The sequence below is a fragment of the Spermophilus citellus genome (assembly GCF_964194105.1).
Source record: "Spermophilus citellus genome assembly, chromosome: 9".
Classification (NCBI taxonomy): Eukaryota; Metazoa; Chordata; class Mammalia; order Rodentia; family Sciuridae; genus Spermophilus; species Spermophilus citellus.
The window spans coordinates 98,998,482-99,021,635 of record NC_138191.1 but is presented as its reverse complement, the minus strand read 5'-3'; the positions used below and the strand labels follow the sequence as shown (position 1 = coordinate 99,021,635).

The window sequence follows — 23,154 nt, the reverse complement described above, 5'->3', positions numbered from 1 at the left end:
GTGAGTAGAGAGAAGGGAAATGGGGCTAAGGGGAGGGGTAAATGGAAATATTTGCTTGCAGATGCAACCCTATTAGAAAGGCCTAGAGGCAAGGGGAGCTTGATTTCTTTGAGGAATTGTTAAGTATTTTGGTGTGACTGAAGTATAAGGTGTGGTAAGTGGTTAAAAAGAAAAGCACAGAGCAGGGAAAGATGGGAAAGTTGACAAGGACCTGGGCATAAAAGTCTTTAGCTTTTATGAATTTTGAACATTTTTACCATAAGTGATGGCCGTTACTGGTCAGGTCTGCATTTTAGAAATAGATTCACCTAAATTGTGTAAAATTAAATGTGGGTGGGTGGGGGGCACTGGATTACAGATAGAAAGACCAGCCAAAACCTGATAGTAATAATATTGGGAATGGAGGGAAAGGTTCTAGAGATAGTAAACAGGCAGATTTTAGCTGATCATGATGATATATTTTTCTTAGAAAATATTTTACATCATTGAGTAAAAGCTAGGTATGTACCATTTTGTACAATGAATGTTTGAACTGCCATCCATTTACACGTAGCTAATAAGCGAAATACTTGTCAGCTCTAATAGTATACAAGTTTCTATTGTTAAGACTTTGGATTCTGAATTCTTAAAAAGAATGGCTTTAAATCTGTTTTATTTCAAAGGTGTGTGACCTTGGTCAAGTTATTTAATCTATGTAATCCTTTTCCTTATTAATTTCAACTTCAAGGGATCACTGTGAATATATAAATGAGAATAATATAAGTCAAGTGCTAAATTAGTGTCTGGCACATAATAATAGCTGTTATTTTATTTCTTTTTTGTATTGGGGGTTGAACCCATGGGTGACTTACCACTAAGCTAGTCCCTAGCCTTTTTTATTTTTTATTTGGAGACAGGGTTATCACTAAGCTGCTGAGGCTGGCCTTGAATTTGTGATTCTCCTGCCTCGGTCCCCTGAATCACTGGAATTACAGGCATGTGCCACCATGCCCAGCTAATGATAGCTGTTATTTTAAAAAGTAAATTAATCTTTTATATATTCTGCTTGTGTTTATCATAGATGTATTTGGCTTAGTTTTTCCTGGCATATCTTTTTTTAGCTTTACTGCTTTCATGGGGATTGGTACTATTGTTATGACATGGGTTTGCTTTCTAAGACAGTACAAATTTGGAAATTATTATATGTGAATTTATAAGCAAAGTATGATGAGGTAGTCCCTAGATATTGGATGTTGGTTTCTTTTAATAAGAAATTTTGTGTAGGGCCCTGGGGTTCTCTTAAATATTGAGAAATTTGGTATTTATCTATAGTTGCATCATAATGGCTCAAAATCTCAGCTATTATAAGAAAAATGATTACCAATTATGTTGGCTCATAAAGTTTTTTGACAGTGGATACAATTCAACCTTTGTGGGGAAAAGTGAAATATGTGATCTCATTAAAACAGGGTAGTCAGGGTTCAGAGTTTTGAGCCCACAGTTCAAAGCAAGCTGAGCAGTAAGACTTCATTTAGCATGGACTGACTGACTGACTGACCGATCAACTGACTTATTTCCTATCTCCCTTGCTACCTCTATCCATGTTTTTTGGTTTGAGATGGGGTCTTGCTATGTTCCCATACTGGCCTTGAATTCTTGGGCTCAAGCAGTCTATCCACCTCAGCGTCCCAAGGAACTGTGACTATAGGCACACCATCTTGGTATCTTGTCTTTTTTAAAAATTATTATTATTTTTCTTCCTGGTACTGGAGATTGAACCCAGGGGCACTTTACTAAACTACATCCCTAATCCCCTTTGTGTTTTATTTTGATACATGTTTTCACTAAGTTGCCAAGGCTGGCCTCTAATTTCTGATCCTCCTGCCTCAGCTTCCTAAATCATTGGGATTACAGGTGTGCACCAACTGGTTCTCTTCTTGATGGTCTGTTAGGAAATAAACTATTGAGATTGGCAAACTTCTAATTGCCAATGAAATTTCCCTTCAATTTTTTTCTAAAATTTTATGATTATGGGGCTAAAAGAAAATAAGCATTTATAAGAAAATTTCAGTTAAAAGGTTGATATCTGAGGTTCCATCATTGGGGTTTTTTGTTTTTTAATTTTTGGCGGGAAGGGTCCCAGGGATTGAACTCGGGCATTCATCCACTGAGCCACATCCCCAGCCCTATTTTGTATTTTATTTAGAGACAGGGTCTTACTGAGGTCTTACTTAGCACCTCACTTTTTCTGAGGCTGGCTTTGAATTCATGATCCTCCTGCCTCAGCCTCCTAAGCCACTGGGATTACAGGCATGTGCCACCTTGCCTGGCTTCATCATTGTCCAAAAGAACTAAAGATAGTCTCTTATGCCAGACATTAGCTATTTTTCTAAACAAAACACAACTGAAAATGTCTTGCTAGTAAATGGACTTACCCATTCTCTTAAAGCATATAATTATGTACAGTAAAGTATTTACTGTAATAGGCATGTCTGCAAGTTCATTTGCATACTGGTGGGCTGCTCCCACTCCTCTTTCTTTTAAGCTTTGTGCTTTCTGTGTGCCCTGCCCCTCAAATACACAGTTATGTACTTCCCATTTGAAAGGGTTCAGAGTCAATTTCTGTATGCATCTAATCCTTTCTGAGTTCCCTTCCCCACTAAATTTCACATAACTCTTAGTTTTGTTCACTTCTTTGCCTTTTGTTTTAAAAGAGGTTTTAAATCCCTTTAAATTTAGTGTGCTGGCTCGAGCTCCACACTGTCTTGTAACCTCACCCTACTCAAATATGGAATTTATATTCTTTTCCTGGCCTCTGAAGGCTTTGAGCTGTGACACCTGCTTACCATCAGCTGCTCCTACTAGTTTTCTTGCTCTCATACCATTTTTCCCCCTCTTTCTCTGAAGGAAGAGAGCTTATTAGCTTAAGTCCTTTCATTGGCTAAAAATGTGTAGTGATGATAGCTTTCCTTCTCAACAGTGTTACTGAGCAGTGTGGTTTACACATTTATAAGTTACATGAAAAGTACATGTTGAAAAGAACTTTTGCTTTGGAGTCAGATGGGTGTTTGAAATGGCTCCACTGGTTTCCAGCTATATGACCCCAGACCCATGATTGACCCTGTGAGCATCTGTGTGTCTGAGAATAATAATGCTTTCCTTACAGGGTTGTTTTAGAGCGTTTGGCACATTATAAGTACTCAGTAAATTGTTATTATAATTAAGTTCAGAACTTTAATATTTTTGTACTTCATGATCCTACATTTCATTCTTGACAAGTGAGCCCATTGCAGATATACTGTCCTGTACTTATCTGTGTTATTGTCTGATGAACTATATTCTTTAAATATTGCTCTAAATGAGGCAAACTGTAGAATGGTTGAGGATTTGTCCCTTTTCCGTTTTCATATTATGGAATGGCTGAGGATTTGTACCTTTTCCATTTTGTTTTGTTACTTGGGATTGAACCCAGGAGTACTTCACCACTGAGCCACATCCCCAGTCTTTTTATTTTTTGAGACAGAGTCTTGCTAAGTTATTGATGGTCTCACTGAATTGCTGAGGCTTGGCCTCAAACTTGTGGTCTTCCTGCTTTAACCTCCTGAGTTGCTGGGCTTACTGACGTGTGCTACTGCATCCAGCTTAGATCTGGTTCCTAACCATGAGTAAAGAGAAAAAGCATAGCATAAATACATTTGACCTTTGGCATTTCTTCTGAAATATGATGTATGTTTTATAGGATTTCGAGTTAGGTCAGTTGATTTAAAAGATTTGACTATTTTGATGATTATTAAAAAAAACACAAAAACTTTGAAGATTATTTTCATTCAGTTCTTTTACTTAATGATAATTTGACTTCTTGGGTCTTTTACTTGAGTTTTCAATTGCCTCTCAAAACCGGTGAGATAAACATTAGTTATAGTACCTTGTAATGTATATTTCTAAATTATCCAAGAAGCAATATTCAGTTCTTGAAAAATAGATAAAAAACCAGGTAACCAGGGCAAAAATGTTTAATAAGAATACATAGTGTAGTCTTAATAGGTGGTTATTTTAGTGTCTAATATAGGGATTTTTAGGGCATTCAGGCTTATTTTTTATAAAACTGTAATGGTATCATCATATATTTGTCGCTGATGATAACACATAGAATGCATAACACCCCACTCATATAACACCAAGAGTGAACCCTAATGTAAATCATAGACTTTGAGTTATGATGTAGAATTATCATTTGTAACGAGGGTACAAGTTCTAACAAATGCGGGATGTTTGTGGAGGAGGCTGAGCATACGCTGAAGGACAGGGAGTATAAGGTAACTCTGTACTTTCTGCTTAGTTTTGCTGTGAATCTCAAAGTGCTTTATAAAATAAAGTTATTAATTTAAAGAAAAGATAAACAAGGGTAAACTTATATATAAATTAGAATATATAATGTTTGATACTTAAGATTTGTAATAAGACCATGATTATTATAGAGAACCATTTTATAAGCACCTGAAATGTGAGAAATTGGTTTTCTGATTTTACACTGAATAAGTAAACTACAGTCAGGCATGGTGGCTCATGCATGTAATCCTAGCAACTTAGGAGGCTAAAGCAAGTTCAAGACCAGGCTCAGCAACTTAGTGAGAACCTGTCTCAAAATAAAAATTAAAAAAAATTTAAAAAGGGGGGCAGGTCTGGGGATGTGGCTCAGTGGTTAAGCGCCCCCTGGGTTCAGTTCTCAGTTTAAAAAAAATAGTTAACTGTGCTTTTCTGATTATTCTTCAATTTATGTACAAATACTTCCCTGAGTAAATTGTGAACACAGGTATAATAATCTAATACAAATAGCTTTCTTTAGACCTGTTGACTAGCTCATAAAGCCAGTTATCATAAATTTACTTGAAAAAAATGATTTTTTATTTTTTTAATTTCAATTTTTTTTAATGACTGGAAAAGGTGTTAATACCATTGTGGCTTTTATCAAAGGATCTCAAAAATATGGATAAGACATCTTTCTGAGACTTAATATAAGACTGTTGACTTTCGAAGTTCTGGGAATTGTTGCTAAGTGTTGTGACACATCTGCATGTATACAAAGCAACAAAATCAGAAACAAACTCTAGATTCAAACTTGAATGCAGAGGCAAAAATCTTACTAATTTTTGATTCCTTGTCGTAAAACGGACTTGGTTGAATACACCATGCAAAAAGAACAAAACAAGAGACCTTGTCATCAGGCCTCACAGTTCACAGTCTTGGTGACAGGGAGAGAGATGGAATTGCGTGTGTGTGTATAACTTGAGAACTGTAAGAATTGTTTGTCATCCATCTATGTATTTTAGTTTTAAGTAACTTTATAAGTTAACATCTTGCTATCACTTCAAATTGCTTTCTTTAGCTTAAGAAGGTGATTATTATTATTATTTTTTTTTCTTAGTTCTTCTGGTTCTGCCTCAGTCTTGACACACAGCAGTTCGGGAAATAGCCTAAAACGCCCAGATACCACAGAATCACTGAATTCTTCCATGTCCAACGGTACAAGTGATGCTGGTAAAGGACTTTTGAAAACAACAGTTTTAATCTTAGAAACATTTGTAATACTGGTAGCAGCATAATTTGGCCCAATTTAATACTAGTCTAAGAGGATCTGTTTTGTTTTAGACCTTTTTGATTCACATGACGATAGAGACGATGACGGAGAGGCAGGGTCAGTGGAGGAGCACAAGAGTGTTATCATGCACCTCTTGTCACAGGTTAGGCTCGGAATGGATCTTACTAAGGTAAGAGCTAAATTTGGGATTTGGTTTAAGACTTAATTTGTATGTGTGATTCCCAGGGATTGGGTGGTTATACTACTTAGAAAAATGATAAAATTTATATATAAAATGATATACTTGTGTCATGTGATTTATTTATTTATTTTTCTTTTTTTTATTGGTTGTTCACAACATTACAAAGCTCTTGACATATCATATTTCATACATTAGATTGAAGTGGGTTATGAACCCCCAATTTTACCCCAAATGCAGATTGCAGAATCATGTCGGTTACACATCCACAATTTTACATAATGCCCTATTAGTAATTGTTGTATTCTGCTACCTTTCCTATCCCCTACTATCCCCCCTCCCCTCCCCTCCCATCTTCTCTCTCTACCCCATCTACTGTAATTCATTTCTCTCCTTGTTTATTTTCCCATTCCCCTCACAACCTCGTATATGTAATTTTGTATAGCAATGAGGGTCTCCCTTCATTTCCATGCAATTTCCCTTTTCTCTCCCTTTCCCTCCCATCTCATGTCTCTGTTTAATGTTAATCTTTTCTTCCTGCTCTTCCTCCCTGCTCTGTTCATAGTTGCTCTCATTATATCAAAGAAGACATTTGGTATTTGTTTTTTAGGGATTGGCTAGCTTCACTAAGCATAATCTGCTTGAGTGCCATCCATTTCCCTGCAAATTCTATGATTTTGTCATTTTTTATTGCTGCATAGTACTCCATTGTGTATAGATGCCACATTTTTTTTTATCTATTCATCTATTGAAGGGCATCTGGGTTGGTTCCACAGTCTAGCTATTGTGAATTGTGCTGCTATGAACATCGATGTGGCAGTATCCCTGTAGCATGCTCTTTTAAGGTCTTCAGAGAATAGTCCGAGAAGGGCAATAGCAGGGTCAAATGGTGGTTCCATTCCCAGCTTTCCCAGGAATCTCCATACCGCTTTCCAAATTGGCCGCACCAATTTGCAGTCCCACCAGCAATGTACAAGTGTACCCTTTTCTCCACATCCTCGCCAGCACTTGTTGTTGTTTGACTTCATAGTGGCTGCCAATCTTACTGGAGTGAGATGGTATCTTAGGGTGGTTTTGATTTGCATTTCTCTGACTGCTAGAGATGGTGAGCATTTTTTCATGTACTTGTTGATTGATTGTATATCCTCCTCTGAGAAGTGTCTGTTCAGGTCCTTGGCCCATTTGTTGATTGGGTTATTTGTTATCTTATTGTCTAATTTTTTGAGTTCTTTGTATACTCTGGATATTAGGGCTCTATCTGAAGTGTGAGGAGTAAAAATTTGTTCCCAGGATGTAGGCTCCCTATTTACCTCTCTTATTGTTTCTCTTGCTGAGAAAAAACATTTAAGTTTAATTAAGTCCCATTTGTTGATTCTTGTTATTAACTCTTGTGCTATGGGTGTCCTATTAAGGAATTTGGAGCCCGACCCCACAATATGTAGATCGGAGCCAACTTTTTCTTCTATCAGACGCAGAGTCTCTGATTTGATATCAAGCTCCTTGATCCATTTTGAGTTAACTTTTGTGGATGGCGAGAGAAAGGGATTCAGTTTCATTTTGTTGCATATGGATTTCCAGTTTTCCCAACACCATTTGTTGAAGATGCTATCCTTCCTTCATTGCATGCTTTTAGCCCCTTTATCAAATATAAGATAGTTGTAACTTTGTGGATTAGTCTCTGTGTCCTCTATTCTATACCATTGGTCCACCCGCCTGTTTTGGTACCAGTAGCATGCTGTTTTTGTCACTATTGCTCTGTAATATAGTTTGAAATCTGGTATCGCTATACCGCCTGATTCACACTTCCTGTTTAGAATTGCTTTTGCTATTCTGGGTCTTTTATTTTTCCATATGAATTTCATGATTGCTTTATCTATTTCTACAAGAAATGCCGTTGGGATTTTGATTGGCATTGCATTAAACCTATAGAGAACTTTTGGTAATATCGCCATTTGATGATGTTAGTTCTGCCTATCCATGAACAGGGTATATTTTTCCATCTTCTAAGATCTTCTTCTACTTCTCTCTTTAGGGTTCTGTAGTTTTCATGGTATAAATCTTTCACCTCTTTTGTTAGGTTGATTCCCAAGTATTTTATTTTTTTTGAGGATATTGTGAATGGAGTGTTTTTCCTCATTTCCGTTTCAGAAGTTTTGTCGCTGATATACAGAAATGCCTTTGATTTATGTGTGTTGATTTTATATCCTGCCACTTTGCTGAATTCATTTATTAGTTCTAGTAGTTTCTTTGTAGACCCTTTTGGGTCTTCTAGGTATAGAATCATGTCATCTGCAAATAGTGATAATTTAAGTTCTTCTTTTCCTATTTTTATGCCTTTAATTTCTTTCGTCTGTCTAATTGCTCTGGCCAGTGTTTCGAGAACTATATTGAATAGAAGTGGTGAGAGAGGGCATCCCTGTCTTGTTCCAGATTTTAGAGGGAATGCCTTTAACTTTTGTCCATTCAGAATGATGCTAGCCTGAGGCTTAGCATAGATAGCTTTTACAATGTCAAGGTAAGTTCCTGTTATCCCTAGTTTTTCTAATGTTTTGAACATAAAGGGATGCTGTACTTTGTTGAATGCTTTCTCTGCGTCTATCGAGATGATCATATGGTTCTTATCTTTAAGTCTATTGATGTGGTGAATAACATTTATTGATTTCCGTATATTGAACCATCCTTGCATCCCAGGGATGGATCCTACTTGATCATGGTGCACAATTTTTTTGATGTGTTTTTGTATTCGATTCGCCAGAATTTTATTGAGGATTTTTGCGTCTAGGTTCATTAGAGATATAGGTCTGTAGTTTTCTTTCTTTGAAGTGTCTTTGTCTGGTTTAGGAATCAGGGTGATGTTGGCCTCGTAGAATGAATTTGGAAGTTCTCCCTCTTTTTCTATTTCCTGAAATAGCTTGAAAAGTATTGGTATTAGTTCCTCTTTAAAGGTTTTGTAAAACTCCGCTGTATACCCATCCGGTCCTGGGCTTTTCTTGGTTGGTAGTCTTTTGATGGCTTCTTCAATTTCATCCATTGATATTGGTCTGTTCAAATTGTGTGTATCCTCCTGACTCAGTCTGGGCAAATCATATGACTTAAGAAATTTATCGATGTCTTCTCTGTCTTCTATTTTATTGGAATATAGGTTTTCAAAATAATTTCTAATTGTCTTCTGTATTTCTGTAGCATCTGTTGTGATATTGCCTTTTTCATCCCGTATGTTAGTAATTTGAGTTCTCTCTCTTCTTCTCTTCGTTAGCATGGCTAAAGGTCTGTCGATCTTATTTATTTTTTCGAAGAACCAACTTTTAGCTTTGTTAAATTTTTCAATAGTTTCTTTCTTTCTTTCAATTTCATTGATTTCCGCTCTGATTTTAATTATTTCTTGCCTTCTGCTACATTTGCTGTTGTTTTGCTCTTCCTTTTCTAGGGCTTTGAGATGAAGTGTGAGCTCATTTATTTGTTGGTTTTTTCTTTTTTTGAGGAATGACCACCAGGCGATGAATTTTCCTCTTAAAACTGAATAAGAATTTTTTGATTTCCTCCTTTATGTCTTCTGTAACCCATTGATCATTCAGTAACATATTGTTCATTTTCCATGTGATGTAGGATTTTTCCTTCCTTCTTTTATCATTGATTTCCAGTTTCATTCCATTATGAGCAGATAAAATGCATGGTATTATCTCCACCCCTTTATATTTACTGAGGGTTGCCGTATGGCATAATATATGGTCTATTTTTGAGAAGGATCCATGTGCTGCTGAGAAAAAAATATATCCACTTGATGATGGTTGATATATTCTATATATGTCAGTTAAGTCTAGGTTATTGATTGTGATGTTGAGTTCTATAGTTTCTTTATTCAACTTTTGTTTGGAGGATCTGTCCAATGGTGAGAGAGGTGTGTTGAAGTCACCCATAATTATTGTGTTGTGGTCTATTTGATTCTTGAACTTGAGGAGAATTTGTTTTATGAATGTCGCAGCACCATTATTTGGTGCATAAATATTGATAATTGTTATGTCTTGTTGGTGAATGGTTCCTTTTAACAGTATATAATGTCCTTCTTTATCCCTTTTGATTAACTTAGTCTTGAAGTCGATTTTATTCCATATGAGGATGGCCACCCCTGCTTGCTTACGAGGACCGTGTGCGTGGTATATTTTTTCCCATCCTTTCACCTTCAGATGTGTCTCCTGGAGGCAGCATATTGTTGGATTTGTTTTTTAATCCATGATACCAGCCTATGTCGCTTTATTGGAGAGTTTAAGCCATTAACATTCAGAGTTACTATTGATATATGGTTTGTACTTCCATCCATGTTTGATTATTTATCCTTTTTTAAAAAAATTTAGTTTGTTTCTCCATGATTATCTTTCCCCTCGCCCTCTGTCTTTACTGAGGCACTTCCCACTGATGGTTTTGGTTATTGTTTTTCATTTCTTCCTCGTGTAGTGTTTTGCTCAAAATGCTTTGCAATGCTGGTTTTCTGGCTGCAAATTGTTTTAACTTTTGTTTATCATGAAAGATTTTTATTTCGTTGTCATACCTGAAGCTTAATTTTGCTGGATACAGAATTCTTGGTTGGCATCCATTGTCTTTCAGTGTTTGAAATACATTGTTCCATGACCTTCTTGCTTTCAGTGTCTGTGATAAAAAATCCGTTGTTAACCTTATTGGTTTACCCCTGAATGTAATCTGTCTCCTTTCTCTTGTAGCTTTTAATATTTTCTCTTTGTTCTGTATATTGGATATCTTCATAACAATGTGTCTTGGCGTTGGTCTACTGTGATTTTGTGTGCTCAGTGTCCTGTATGCATCTTCAATTTGTATATCTGTTTCCTTTTTTATTTCTGGAAAGTTTTCTGTAATTATTTCATTCAGCAGGTTACTCATTCCCTTGGTTTGAATCTCTGTACCTTCTTCTATCTCGATGACTCGTAAGTTTGGTTTTTTTGTTATCCCATATCTCTTGGATGTTTTTCTCGTGATTTTTTACCAGCCTTTCTGAGTTGGCTAGACTCTTTTCAAGATGATATATTTTGTCTTCATTATCTGACGTTCTTGCTTCTACTTGCTCCACTCTGTTAGTGATACTCTCAATTGAGTTTTTAATTTGGTTTATCGTTTCCTTCATTTCTAGAATTATTGTTTGATTATTTTTTTATAATCTCTATCTCCTGATAAAGATGCTTAACTTCTTCTTTTATCTGTTTATGTAATTCATTCTCAATGTGTTCTTTCGCTGCTTGAATTTGCTGTCTTGTATCCTCTTTAAGGTTTCATTCCATCTGTCTAAGGTGTTCCTTGAGTTCTTTATATGACCATTTTTTCTGATGACTCTAGGTCCTCCTGAATATTTAGGCTGTCCTGCATTGTTTGTACTCCTTTTCTTCCTTGCTTTTTGAAGCTGCTCATGTTACTTCTTGTTCTGTTTGACTGCTGAGTTACTGTTTACTCCTATAAATTTATTTGATGCTTGGGAGGAAAGGTATTAGAAGGGAAGGGAAGAAGTCACTAAAGAGAATGAGAGTAAGCAGGTAGAATTTAAGGAAGGGGGGATAAGATAATTGAAAAGAAATGAAAAGACAAAAGAAGAAAAAAATAGGAAATAAAAAAAGAAAAAAAATTTTTTTTAAATAATAAAAAAATTAAAATTAAAATTAGGAGAAAAAAATTTTAAAAAATTGTAAAAAAAAATTAAAAAAAACAAGAAAGAAAAATGAAAATGAAAGAAAAACCCAAATCAAAAAAAAAGAGAAAAGAAAAAAAGAAAAAAAACTAATAAATGCGGTCTTAGAGTTTGATTAACTTCTCTTCCAGTAGGTGGCGCTGTGCCCACCAGGCCAAGTTTCTCCTGTCAATAGGTGGGAACCAATCACTGTGCAGCAGCTCCTCCCAGACTGGGCGAGTCTCCAATCCTGAGTGCCTAGGGCCTCCTCTTGTGTCTAGTCACTTCCCACTTTTCCTCTAGCCAGGCCCCTCTCACGGGTGCCGCTCACCACAATACTGGCTACACGCCAGGTCTGCTGCTCCCGGGAGCCCTGTTTTCATGAACGTCTGGGCACACTCTCCCAGTTTGCCATTCCCTCAGACCCTAAGTTTGTAGAGCTTGGGGCTGAGAATCCTCAGTGAATTTTACTTGCCCTCTGGTAGCCACACCCCCGGTAGCTGGTGCAAGAGACCTCAGCTGTCAGCCCTGTTGGGAGCGGTAGTTCCGCGCCGAGGTTCCTGCGCCACCTCTGATTCCCTCGGTCTGGCTATCGCGCTCATGGGAGAGCTGGGAGGGGCCCTTAAGGTTTCCCCGATGTGTGGAGAGGGAAGGCTAGGGAATTACACACCTGTAGCCACGGGTTTCAATGAAGTTATCTCCTCCGCCGCAGTCTGATGACGTCAGTTCTCTTGCAAATGGCAACAGTTCGTTTCCCTTTGCCGGGCGACCATGCAACAGGTGGGTCCTTACTGTCTCTCCCAAGCCCCGTTTCAAACCTGTGGCCTCTACCTATGAAGGCTCGGTAGGCATTTACCTCCGTAGGATGAGAAGGGCTGACCAGTTGTTTCAGCCAGATGGATTAGTGCTGAGTCACAGCTGTTTGCGGGAAGCAGGCGAACGGGAGCTTGAATTTAGCCGATCCGGGCTCAGTGTGTGTTCTGAGAGGCCCAGACTGTTCGCCACAGATCCATGTCAGCTCAGCATTGCCTAGTGATCCCTCAAGTTAATTGCTTTGCTCAATCATCCAGCAGCACTTGACTATTGAAGGAGAGTTTGCTGCATACCCAGGGCAGGCCTTATCTGTCAGGGCATGCTTGCTCTGAAGAAGACAGGAATCGCACCCGTGGAAATATTAGACATCAACGCAGAGCATGAATCATAGGTTGCCATTTTCCTTGGAGTGACCTTGAACTCTCTTCCCCTCTTGGCGGGTGCAGTTCCTGCCTCAGTCTGCAGAGGAGGTTGGAGCAGAAGTGCCCAAGTCCCATGAGGCTCTTGCACTGTCATGTCATGTAATTTAACATACAGACAAGTAATCTGAAAATTTTGTAAATGGTTGATATAAGTTCATTTATGATTTCCTGGAGAATATGAGTTGTGGAGATTAAGATTTGAATTTTATTTTATTTAAATGAGAAATAATAATGGGGACTTGGTTAGAAAGCAAAATCTCAATTGCAGTGATGTGTGCATAGAATCACAGTGAACAGAGTTCCAGTCTTAGGGTGGAAGGATCTGTGTTTACCTCCTACCTCTGGTAATGCCAAACCCTCTGACCTTGAGCAAGTCCCTTCCTCCAGATCTCCTGCAAAGTGAACATACAGTGGCCTCCTTCTCAATGTTATTGTAAGGATTGGAAGATGCATGTTGAGCCATGTAGTGGCTATATTCTAGATTTGAATTTGAATTTAAACCTGGAGCTTTAAACAGTGATTTAGGAGACTTAAGTATATCTTTGTGTATATCTGCCACTGTGCTAAGCATGTTTAACTCCATTTTATAGATGAGGAAACTAAACCCTGGTTGAAAAAAAAAAAATTTTTTTTTTTTTAGTTGTAGATGGATAACAATACCTTTATTTATTTTTATTTATATTTCTTTTTATGTGATGTCTAGGATTGAACTCAGTGCCTCACGCATTCTAGGCAAGCACTCTACCACTTAGCTACAACCCATCCCTCAGGTTAAAATTTGGCTGAGTCATATTAAGGTGGCAGAACACTGATTGTAACCTGGCTTGTGATTTTAAAATGTGTCATCTTTCCATTGTTGCCCTTGAAGTGAGGGTTTGAGCTATGTAGCTTTCATTTCATATTGGTTGAATTATTGTATCTATCTTTAGAATTTTAGAAAATTTATTATTTTCACTTTATTTATGACAAAATGAACTCTAGTACTTTGTCACTGGTGAACTTAATCTTGATTTTGAATTTAGAGAGTTATTATGAAAAATGCTACTTCAGTAATACCTTTTAATAATTTATAGTCATGAGTCATTTAACCATAGGGACATGGTCAGAGAAATCTGTCATTAGGCAATTTTGTCATTGTGTGAACATTGCCTACACAAACCTAAATGGTATAGCCTGCCTCACTCCTAGGCTATATTATAATTTTATGGGATCATTGACCTATATGAGATCCATTTTGACCAGTTATGTGGCACATAATTTTATCTATCATTGAATCTTTTATTTAGAAATATTTCACAAAACTAGAAAAAGTAGTACTACAATTCATTCTGAAAATTAAGAGACCCAGAATAGCCAAAGCAATCCTGAGCCAAAAGAATGATGCTGAAGGCATCATAGTACCAAACCAGAAATTATACTACAGAGAAAAACAGATTGTCACTGGCACCAAAATAGACATGAAGGCTAATGGAATATAATGGATGACACAAGACAAGTCCACATAAATACAGTTACCTGATACTAAAACATACGTTGCCAAAAACATGTTGGAGTAAAGATAGTCTTTTTAACAAATGGTGCTAAGAAAACTAGATTTACATATGTAGAAGAATGAAGCTCTCAACCTGCAGGGAAGTCAACTCAAAGTGGATAAAAGTCCTAGGAATTAGAAACTCTTATTCTAAGAGGTAGGCCCATCGCTCCCAACATATTGGTATAGGAACCAACTTTCTTAACAATCCCCCTAGAGAGCAAGAAATAAAACTAAAAGTCAGTACGTGGGATGCCATCAAACTAAAAAAGCTTCTGTATAGCAAAGAAAACGAGCATGAAAAGAGAGCCTACAGAATGAGAGATCTTTGCTACCTGCTCCTCAGGATATTAATACCCAGAATATATAAAGAACACAAAAAATCCATAAATGGGCAAAAAGAACTACACAGACACTTCTCAAAAGAAGAAATACAAGTGGCCAACAAATACATGAAAAAATATCCAACGTCTCTAACAATTAGGGAAATGCAAATCATAACCAATCTCACTCCAGTCAGTAATCAAGAATAATTAGGGCTGGCAAGAATGTGGGGGGAAAGATATACTCATGTATTGTTCGTGGGATTGCAAATTAGTGTATCCACTCTGGAAGGCAGTATGGAGGTTCCTCAAAATACTAGGAGTAGGGCTAGGGATGTGGCTCAAGTGGTAGTGCGCTCTCCCGGCATGCGCAGGGCGCTGGGTTTGATCCTCAGCACCACATAAGAATAAAATAAAGATGTTGTGTCTACCGAAAAACTAAAAAATAAATATTAAAAAATTCTCTCTCTCTTTCTCTCTCTCTTAAAACAAAACAAAACAAAACAAAAAAACTAGGAATCCCCAAATGATCGAGCTATCCCACTCCTCCATATATTTCCAAAAGATCCAAAATCAGCATACTATAGGGAAACATCAGTGTTTATAGCAGCACAGTTCACAATAGCCAAACTCTGGAACCAGCCTAGGTACTCTTCAATGGATGAATAGATGTACTCAGTGAAAGGAAACTTACACAGAGGAAATGACATTTGAACATGCAGTACCCCTTTTCTGTTTTTCATCTGCTGGGCTAGTTAATGGGCATTTTGGAATAGATGAATTTGAGTGGTATTGTTTTAGAAACATGCCTGGGCAGTATCTGATAAGTGTTAAATGATTGGAATGAGTATTCTTTTAGCAGTTCAGTAATCTGTGTTTGGAATTTAATCCTCACAGGTCAATTGTGTTTTTCAGGTAGTTCTTCCAACATTTATTCTTGAAAGAAGATCTCTTTTAGAAATGTATGCAGACTTTTTTGCACATCCGGACCTGTTTGTGAGGTATTTGACCACAGCAGTTTCTAGTTTTTCAGTTTTGTTACTCAATAGCCTTCTGCCTTTGCAGGATAAATGAATTCCTTCTCACCTTTCAGACATTTCTGGGTAACAGCAGGATTGAATATTTGTTTACATTATCTGGTGATGGTAATTTTGTAAGGCAACCAAGTTTACCACTTTAAAAAACTTCTTAAGAACCGATTAATAGATGCCCAATATGTATAAGGCCAAAATTATAGGCTTATTTGATCCAAACATTGATTATATTGTTAATTTATTTGTACTGTATCCTGGGAGAATTTCACTGAACTAAATTCAGAAAACTTTTCTAAAGGTTTCTAAACAAGAAAACATTTCTTGTTTGGCAGGCACTTTGTTATGAACTGGAGAAAGAAAAAAAATTCTGTCTGCCCTCGAGTTTACAGTCTAGTGTCGGATTATAAACTTTCATAAATTTTAAACTTGTACTCTTAGTTGTCTGTACAAGGATATATGTAAAGGTAGGATTGATTTATGAGGAAGCAAGTTCACATTGCTATTTTTATCGGTAGCAGGGAAATTTTCTTTGTAATCGGAAATGCTCTAATCTATTTTCTCTGATTGTATCTCTTGCCTTGGACTATGATTCACTGCAGCCAGACATAAATCCCTCAGGTTTCATGGTCATTGGGCACATAGGCTGACATATATGTATATATTTATTCCTTCTTGATGAAGGTTTTAGAGGACCAGATAACCAGTTTGGAAAAGGCATGAATACAAATACATATGGAAGTGTTTGAGTTAGTAGATAATCTAACAAATAAGCTCTTTAAAAAAAAAAATTGGTAGTTGAGATGTACAGCATGCCTTTATTTTATTAATTTTTTTTAATGTATTGCTAAGGATGATTGAACCCAGTGCCTCACATATGCTAGGCAAGCATTCTGTCACTGAGCTACAGCCCTAGCCCCAACAAATAAGCTCTTATTGGTAATATGTGCAAGTAAAAATAGAAAGTATCAATTGTTCATTAGATCTGAAATTTAAGGGTTGTTTTTTGGTTTTGTGAGGATTAAATTTTGTGGTCCTTATGAACCACTTGAATAAAAGGGTGCTAGACATGTGGCCCATGCCTGCAATCCCAGCAGCTTGGGAGGCTCTGACAGGAGGATAGCAAGTTCAAGGGTAGCCTCAGCAGGTCAGTGAGGCTTGGCAAGACCCTATCTCAGAATAAAAAGAATAAAAAGGACTGGGGATGTGGCTCAGTCATGTGTGCCTCTAGGTTCAATTTCTGGTTCCAAAAGAAAGAAAAATGCCAATAGATGAGATTAAATGGAATATTGAAAATACTTGATTAATTTTTAAAAAAAGGAGAGAGGAGAAATAAAGACATTGCTTGGTTAAAAGTAAAAGGATAAATTAAAAAAAGAAAACAAAGGGCTGGGGCTGTAACTCAGTGACAGATTGTGTGCTTAGCATGCAAGAGGCCCTGGACTTTAGTAAAAGGGTAGGCTCCCAGGTCAAAATGGCAACCAGGCCTGCTGTTGCAGCATCAGGCCAGTGGCTGGATGGTGTCCGAAAATGTTATATTGCTGCAGGAGTCAATAAACTAGGAGTAATGAGAGATGATACAGTATATGAGGATGATGTAAAAGAAGCCATAGAAGGTTTCCTGAGAACCTTCCAATCCCACCAGTTCTTCCCTGATTTTTCTGAGAAAATCATAAGACTGTAGAAGATCCAAAACAGTATAATTGGTCACCTTGATTCAACTGACCTTTCTGAACACTGCCCAGCAATTGTATAACAGCCTTCTCAAGTGCACTTAGAATATTCATTAACACCATATGGAGAGAAAAAAAGAAAAACCTAAAAAAGATAGATCATATGCTGCAAAGCCTTAATCGATTTAAACTAATTGTATTCACATAGAATATATTTTCTGATCATGAAAGGATTAAATTAAAAATTAACAATACATACAGGAAATATCTGTTTGTTAATAAAATAATGTACTTACATCAGGTTCTGGAACAGGCAAAACTAATCCATTGCACTAGAAACTAGAAGCACTGTTTGCTAGGGTGGGGAGAGGTGGTAGTTGCTTGAACAGAAGAATGATAAAACTTTCTAGAATAATGATTAAGTAAATGGATATGTATACTTGTCAAATTCTTCAAACACTAAGATTAATGCATTTAATTATGTATGTTATACTTCAATTAAAAAAAAATCTTAGGGGTAACTCTTGGTCCTGGGTCCTCTCAGGAAAAGCAGGGCACTAAATTTTTTCTTTGTCTCTTGCAGCATTAGTGACCAGAAAGATCCCAGGGATCGAATGGTTCAGGTTGTGAAATGGTACCTCTCAGCCTTTCATGCAGGAAGGAAAGGATCCGTTGCCAAAAAGCCATACAATCCCATTTTGGGTGAGATCTTTCAGTGTCACTGGACGTTACCAAATGACACTGAAGAGAGCACAGTGAGTTCTGCACCGACAGTTGTTTTATCTTAAATTGTACTGATGGAAAATTTTACTTCATTTAAGGGCAGATAATAGTGATGAAGGCAGTGAGCAAAATATGCTTACTATGCAAAGAACATTGTTGTCAAATTAGCATATTTTGAAAATAGTGAGGAAGAGTTATAGTGGAATGAGATGAGAACAGAGATTGAGAAATCAGATCATATAGGGCCTTGTACACCATAATGATAATTTTATAGCTTGTCAGAATCTCATTTTTGTTTTGAAAAAGTCATTATGATGAGTTTCTGAAAACCAGATTTAGAAGCAAGGAACCATTCATTATTCCAAGAGAGAGATGCTTGATTCCAGTTCTGTTTTGGTGGTAGAACTGGTAGATGGATTGAGGGAGGAAAGGTAAGGAAATCAATTAGAGATGAGCCCTTGGATGTGTGCTTCAGCAGGTGGTACTGTCATTTACTGGTAAGAAAATATTGGACCTTGGGAGGGAAAAAATCAAAGAGCTCTGATTTGAAATTACAGTATAAGGGGTTTGTTAGACATGAAAGTGAAGTTGTCTGGAATCTGAGAGGGTAGAATATGGAGAGAGTTCTTAGCTGAAGACGGGACTTCCAAAATTTTAGTATGTTTAGATGGTATTGTGAAGTCTTACATTTGGATGAAATTATCTAGAAAGATAGCTTAGCTAGTGAAGAGGATGTAACCCAGAACTGAGTCCCAGATCTCTGTCATTTATAAGTCTAGGAACATTAATGAAGAGTTAGATAGACACTAAAAGGCTTCTAAGGATGGAAAAGAAAAAGTTCCTAGTCCATTGTGCCTGCCACATAGTAATCTTTCAGTAAACATGAGTCTCTATAACTTTTCCTTCCTAAGTGACACATTACATATAGTCTTTACTAAAGATAATCATTATATGTCTATTCACTTGACAGACATAAGTATCCACTGTGTCAGGCCTTTAGGATTGTCTTAATATAGTCAGGGAGATTGACACAAACTGTAATAATAGTATTGTAATTGAGTGCCATAAAAGAAATATGTGTAGGGTGATTGGTGTGTATATAGGAGGGAGCAAAGACTCCAGTTAACAGATTTTCTGTATTGTCATTTGTTTTTATATTGTCCCACATCAGTAGGAAATTATGTTGTATTTGCTTGCAGGAGCTAGTTTCAGAAGGACCAGTTCCCTGGGTTTCCAAAAACAGTGTAACATTCGTGGCTGAGCAGGTTTCCCATCATCCACCCAGTAAGTTACACAGCTCTTCTGCAACATCCACTATGAAACTATTCTGCCTGCTGAAGATCATTAAAAATTCTGTAGCTGAGATTGCTTTAATTGTCAGTTGTATGGCTAGCTGTATCATCACCATTACCTGAAGTAGAAACTCAATTGATTTGTTCTTATTGTCAATTCCTTGTATGAGTTTCAAGATTCTTAGTATCACTGACTAAATATATATATGAAAAGAAGGAATTTGGGAGATAGATGTGGTGGTACACAACTGTCCTCACAGCCACTCAGGAGGCTAGACAATCATGAGTTTGTTTTATTTTGCTTGAGCAAAATAAAAAAGGGTTAGGGATGTAGCTCAATGGTAGAGCACCCCTAGGTTTAATCCCCAGTATCATTTTATTTAAAAAAAAATGGGGGCTGAATTTGGGAAACCAATGCTTAATGCTTCTAAACTCACACATAATGCTCTGCTCTAGAGAGACCTTAGCAACTTTCAGACAGTTTGTATAAATGATATGTAATTTTTATATTGTATATTCTGGACATAGTGGAAAGAATAAATATCCTCAACATCTTGTTTAGTGAAGTATTAAAATTGGAAGTACTGGATGGGCTCAGGTTGGGGCTGGTAATAGGCATGCTTGCTGACCAGAACACAAGACACTTTTGATTTTATGTCTCCTGGAGTGTCCACAGCCAAATTCATTTTAGAGGAGCTTTGAATGGGTGCTTACATTGGAGAAAGAGTGGAAAAGGCAAGTGGGTACCTCATGGCCTAATATAAGGTTGTTCTTTGAGAGGTAAAGGACTTCCCTGTGAAGCCAGTTTTTTCCCCCAGATGGGGTTTAAAGAGGTAGCTGTAGCTATATAGTGCACTAATAGAAAACACTTTCCTATTCAGTTTCAGCCTTTTATGCTGAATGCTTTAACAAGAAAATCCAATTCAATGCTCATATCTGGACTAAATCAAAATTCCTTGGGATGTCAATTGGGGTGCACAACATAGGGCAAGGTAAGTTTGTGGGCATTGGGTGGACTACAGTGTTAGAAGGAGTTTGTATGTTTTCGAATACCTGATAGACACCTGTCTAGTAAGGGAAAATGGCTACAGAAAGCCATACTGCATGCTATTGGGTACATGAAAGCATGTGTAGTAGGATGAAGACAGGGGTGGGATACAAAATAGGTTACTCCTAAATCAAATGAAGTAACCATTAGGCAAACTACAAAGCCTTGTGGCCAGTTGACACTATTAATCAGAGGTTTTATTCCTTCTCTCCCCAGGCTGTGTCTCATGTCTAGACTATGATGAGCATTACATTCTCACATTCCCTAATGGTTATGGAAGGCAAGTAGAGCCATTTCCATTTCCTCTGTTCAGCAGAAGACCCCACCAAATCCATTCCTTTCCTCATAACTGTCAGCCTTACCTGAGAACTTTTGATTTTCCAGGTCTATCCTCACAGTGCCCTGGGTGGAACTAGGAGGAGAATGCAATATTAATTGTTCCAAAACTGGTTATAGTGCAAATATCGTCTTCCACACTAAACCTTTCTATGGAGGCAAGAAACACAGAATTACTGCTGAGATTTTGTAGGTATTTTGTTTTTTTCAGTGCTATTCCATTTTTCTGAAATACTTCCTTTTGTCTAAACTTCTTTGTTAGGGATTATTTTAATTGTTTTGTCCTTTTAAACTTGTAGTACATCTCTTACTAAAATCCCTTATGTAAAGGAGACCTAAAGGAGACCTAGAACTCAGGTTCATAAAAGTCAGGGGTCACTGATGAGACCTGCTTCCTCACAACCTGATTTGCAATGGGAACTGAAAGAGGTCTTCTACCTTTTCTGGCTAACCCAGACCATGGATTCTTAAATCTTAAAGATTGGTCCATAAACTAGTCCTTAACAGCAGACTTTGTGAGTGTCCCCAGAGTGTCTCCCAAGTCTTCACAGTCCTTCCCTTTTCTGTGCCTTTGCTAGGGGGAAAGCAGTTGGGTGGGTTCAGAGCTTGCCTGCAAGGGGAGAGTGCAGTGTGTGCCACTGGACTTTTCTCTGCCTTGGAAGGCCTTATTGGGAACAGTGCCAGATGGAAAATACATGACTGGTAAACCAGCTTTCCAGGGAGATGACTTAATGTGGATAACTAAATTGGCACCCCAAAACATCTTGAGCAGGTTGGGTCCAGGAACATAAGATGAAGTTTACAAAGAATCAGTAACATTGTTGGATTCAGAAAATATGGAGGGCTTAGAGAGCAACATGAGTCACTGCTAAAAAACAGGAAGACAATGGAAGCAAGTCACCCTCCTTTTGAGGCAACCAACCCAACAGGAACTGTTAGCTCAACAGAATTTTCTGCCAATTAGAGCTCAACAGAATTTTCTGCCAATTAGAGCCATATGTAGTAGAAAGACTACCTTCAAAAGTGTGAGCTCGCTGGGCACAGTGACACATGCCTGTAATTCCAGTGGCTTAGGAGGCTGAGGCAGGGGGGTTGTGAGTTCAAAGCCAGCCTCAGCAACTTAGTGAGGCCCTAAGCAACTCAGCGAGAGCCTGTCTCTAAAAAAAAAAACATTAAAAAAGGTCTGGGAATGTGGCTCAGTGGTTAAGTGCTCCTGGGTTCAATCCCCAGTAAACCCCCGTACCGCCCACCCCCCCACCAAAAAGTTGTGAGCTCAAAGAGCTCTTTCTGAAGTTGTTTTATTCAGGATTTGAACATCAGACAAAGTTTGAGCATCAAACTTTTTGGTCTTTGGACCCCTTTATTATATCCATCAATATTTTCATGAGAAATTAAAATATTTTAAAATATTAATTTTTAAATTAGATTTTTTTGCAAAAATAAATTTTCTAAAACTTTTAAAATTTTGTGAGAATAATAGCTTTTTATCTTTTGAAAGTTTTATAAATCTTCAATATAATTAATAGAATACAGGTGGATTCTACTATCTGCTACTTCTATTCTGTACACTTGTGAAACAACCAAGTGGAAACGGCAAGTAATATCTTATTACGAAAATAGTTTTGACATTAAGCACTCCCTCCCTTATAGGGTCTTGGGAACCCTTAAGGGTCCCCAGACCACACTTGGAGTCATCTCATAATAACCTTCTAATCCTGGGATTTTTTCTTTCTCATTGTTCCCTTTCCCCCCATTTTCACTTGTTTCCAGCAAGGGATAGCAGTTTTCATCTCTCTACCTTGGCTTTTTTTTTTTTTTTTTTTTTTAAATTTCTGGTCTCTTTTAGCCTCAGTTTATGCTTTGTCCTTCCTAACCTGGCCTATGCTATTAAATTTATCTGCCCAAATTCCATATCTGCCAGACACACCACTGTGGTGTCAAGTAAAGGCCTGTCAGGGCTTTGGAGGATCCTTGTTTAGGAAAAGAGCCAAATCTATTTGATCTAGAGATTCCTTTAAGCCTGGGGAGAAAAACTATATACTAGACTATATACTGCACCAGCAGTTTTGCCCTTGACCCCTGGTGCCCACATGAGCTCACCACACACTTACCACCTAGAATCTCATTGGTGAGTGAGTCTAGTAGGCTGTGAACAGTTGGAGGGCAGGCAATGTGCCAGGTGCCAGCACCTAGCACAGGGCTCCCTTGCCTATCTCACACCTGTTGCTAATGGTATCTGCGGTTTATTAGCATCTTGTTTAGGGCCCCTTTCTTATCATTAGCCTTGAGAAGTCTAGTTCCATTAAGCAATTTTTACCAAAAACCTCACAGTTGCTCTTTTATGTTCTATGCTTTGACAGTAAACCATGCTGCCTACAAAAAAAGAAAAAAAAATTGGTAGAATAATTCCCAATTTGACACTAACACAAATATTTCCTTTTATATTTAGTTCTCCAAATGACAAGAAGTCTTTTTGCTCAATTGAAGGGGAATGGAATGGTGTAATGTATGCAAAATATGCAACAGGGGTAAGAACCT

The 23,154-nt window shown here is 37.5% G+C and overlaps 1 protein-coding gene across 17 annotated transcripts in view; it reads left to right on the top strand.

Annotated features, from left to right (window-relative positions):
- OSBPL9 (oxysterol binding protein like 9) overlaps positions 1–23,154 on the top strand; it is a 147,302-nt gene that overhangs the window by 121,638 nt on the left and 2,510 nt on the right. For all 17 annotated transcript variants that reach the window (XM_081306428.1, XM_081306427.1, XM_081306424.1 and 14 more), the window contains 9 exons: positions 5,405–5,517; positions 5,629–5,747; positions 15,429–15,514; positions 17,801–17,972; positions 19,140–19,224; positions 20,114–20,224; positions 20,497–20,560; positions 20,665–20,805; positions 23,066–23,144. In XM_081306428.1, coding sequence (XP_081162554.1) covers positions 5,405–5,517; positions 5,629–5,747; positions 15,429–15,514; positions 17,801–17,972; positions 19,140–19,224; positions 20,114–20,224; positions 20,497–20,560; positions 20,665–20,805; positions 23,066–23,144 — 970 coding nt within the window. The remainder of the gene's footprint in view (positions 1–5,404; positions 5,518–5,628; positions 5,748–15,428; positions 15,515–17,800; positions 17,973–19,139; positions 19,225–20,113; positions 20,225–20,496; positions 20,561–20,664; positions 20,806–23,065; positions 23,145–23,154) is intronic.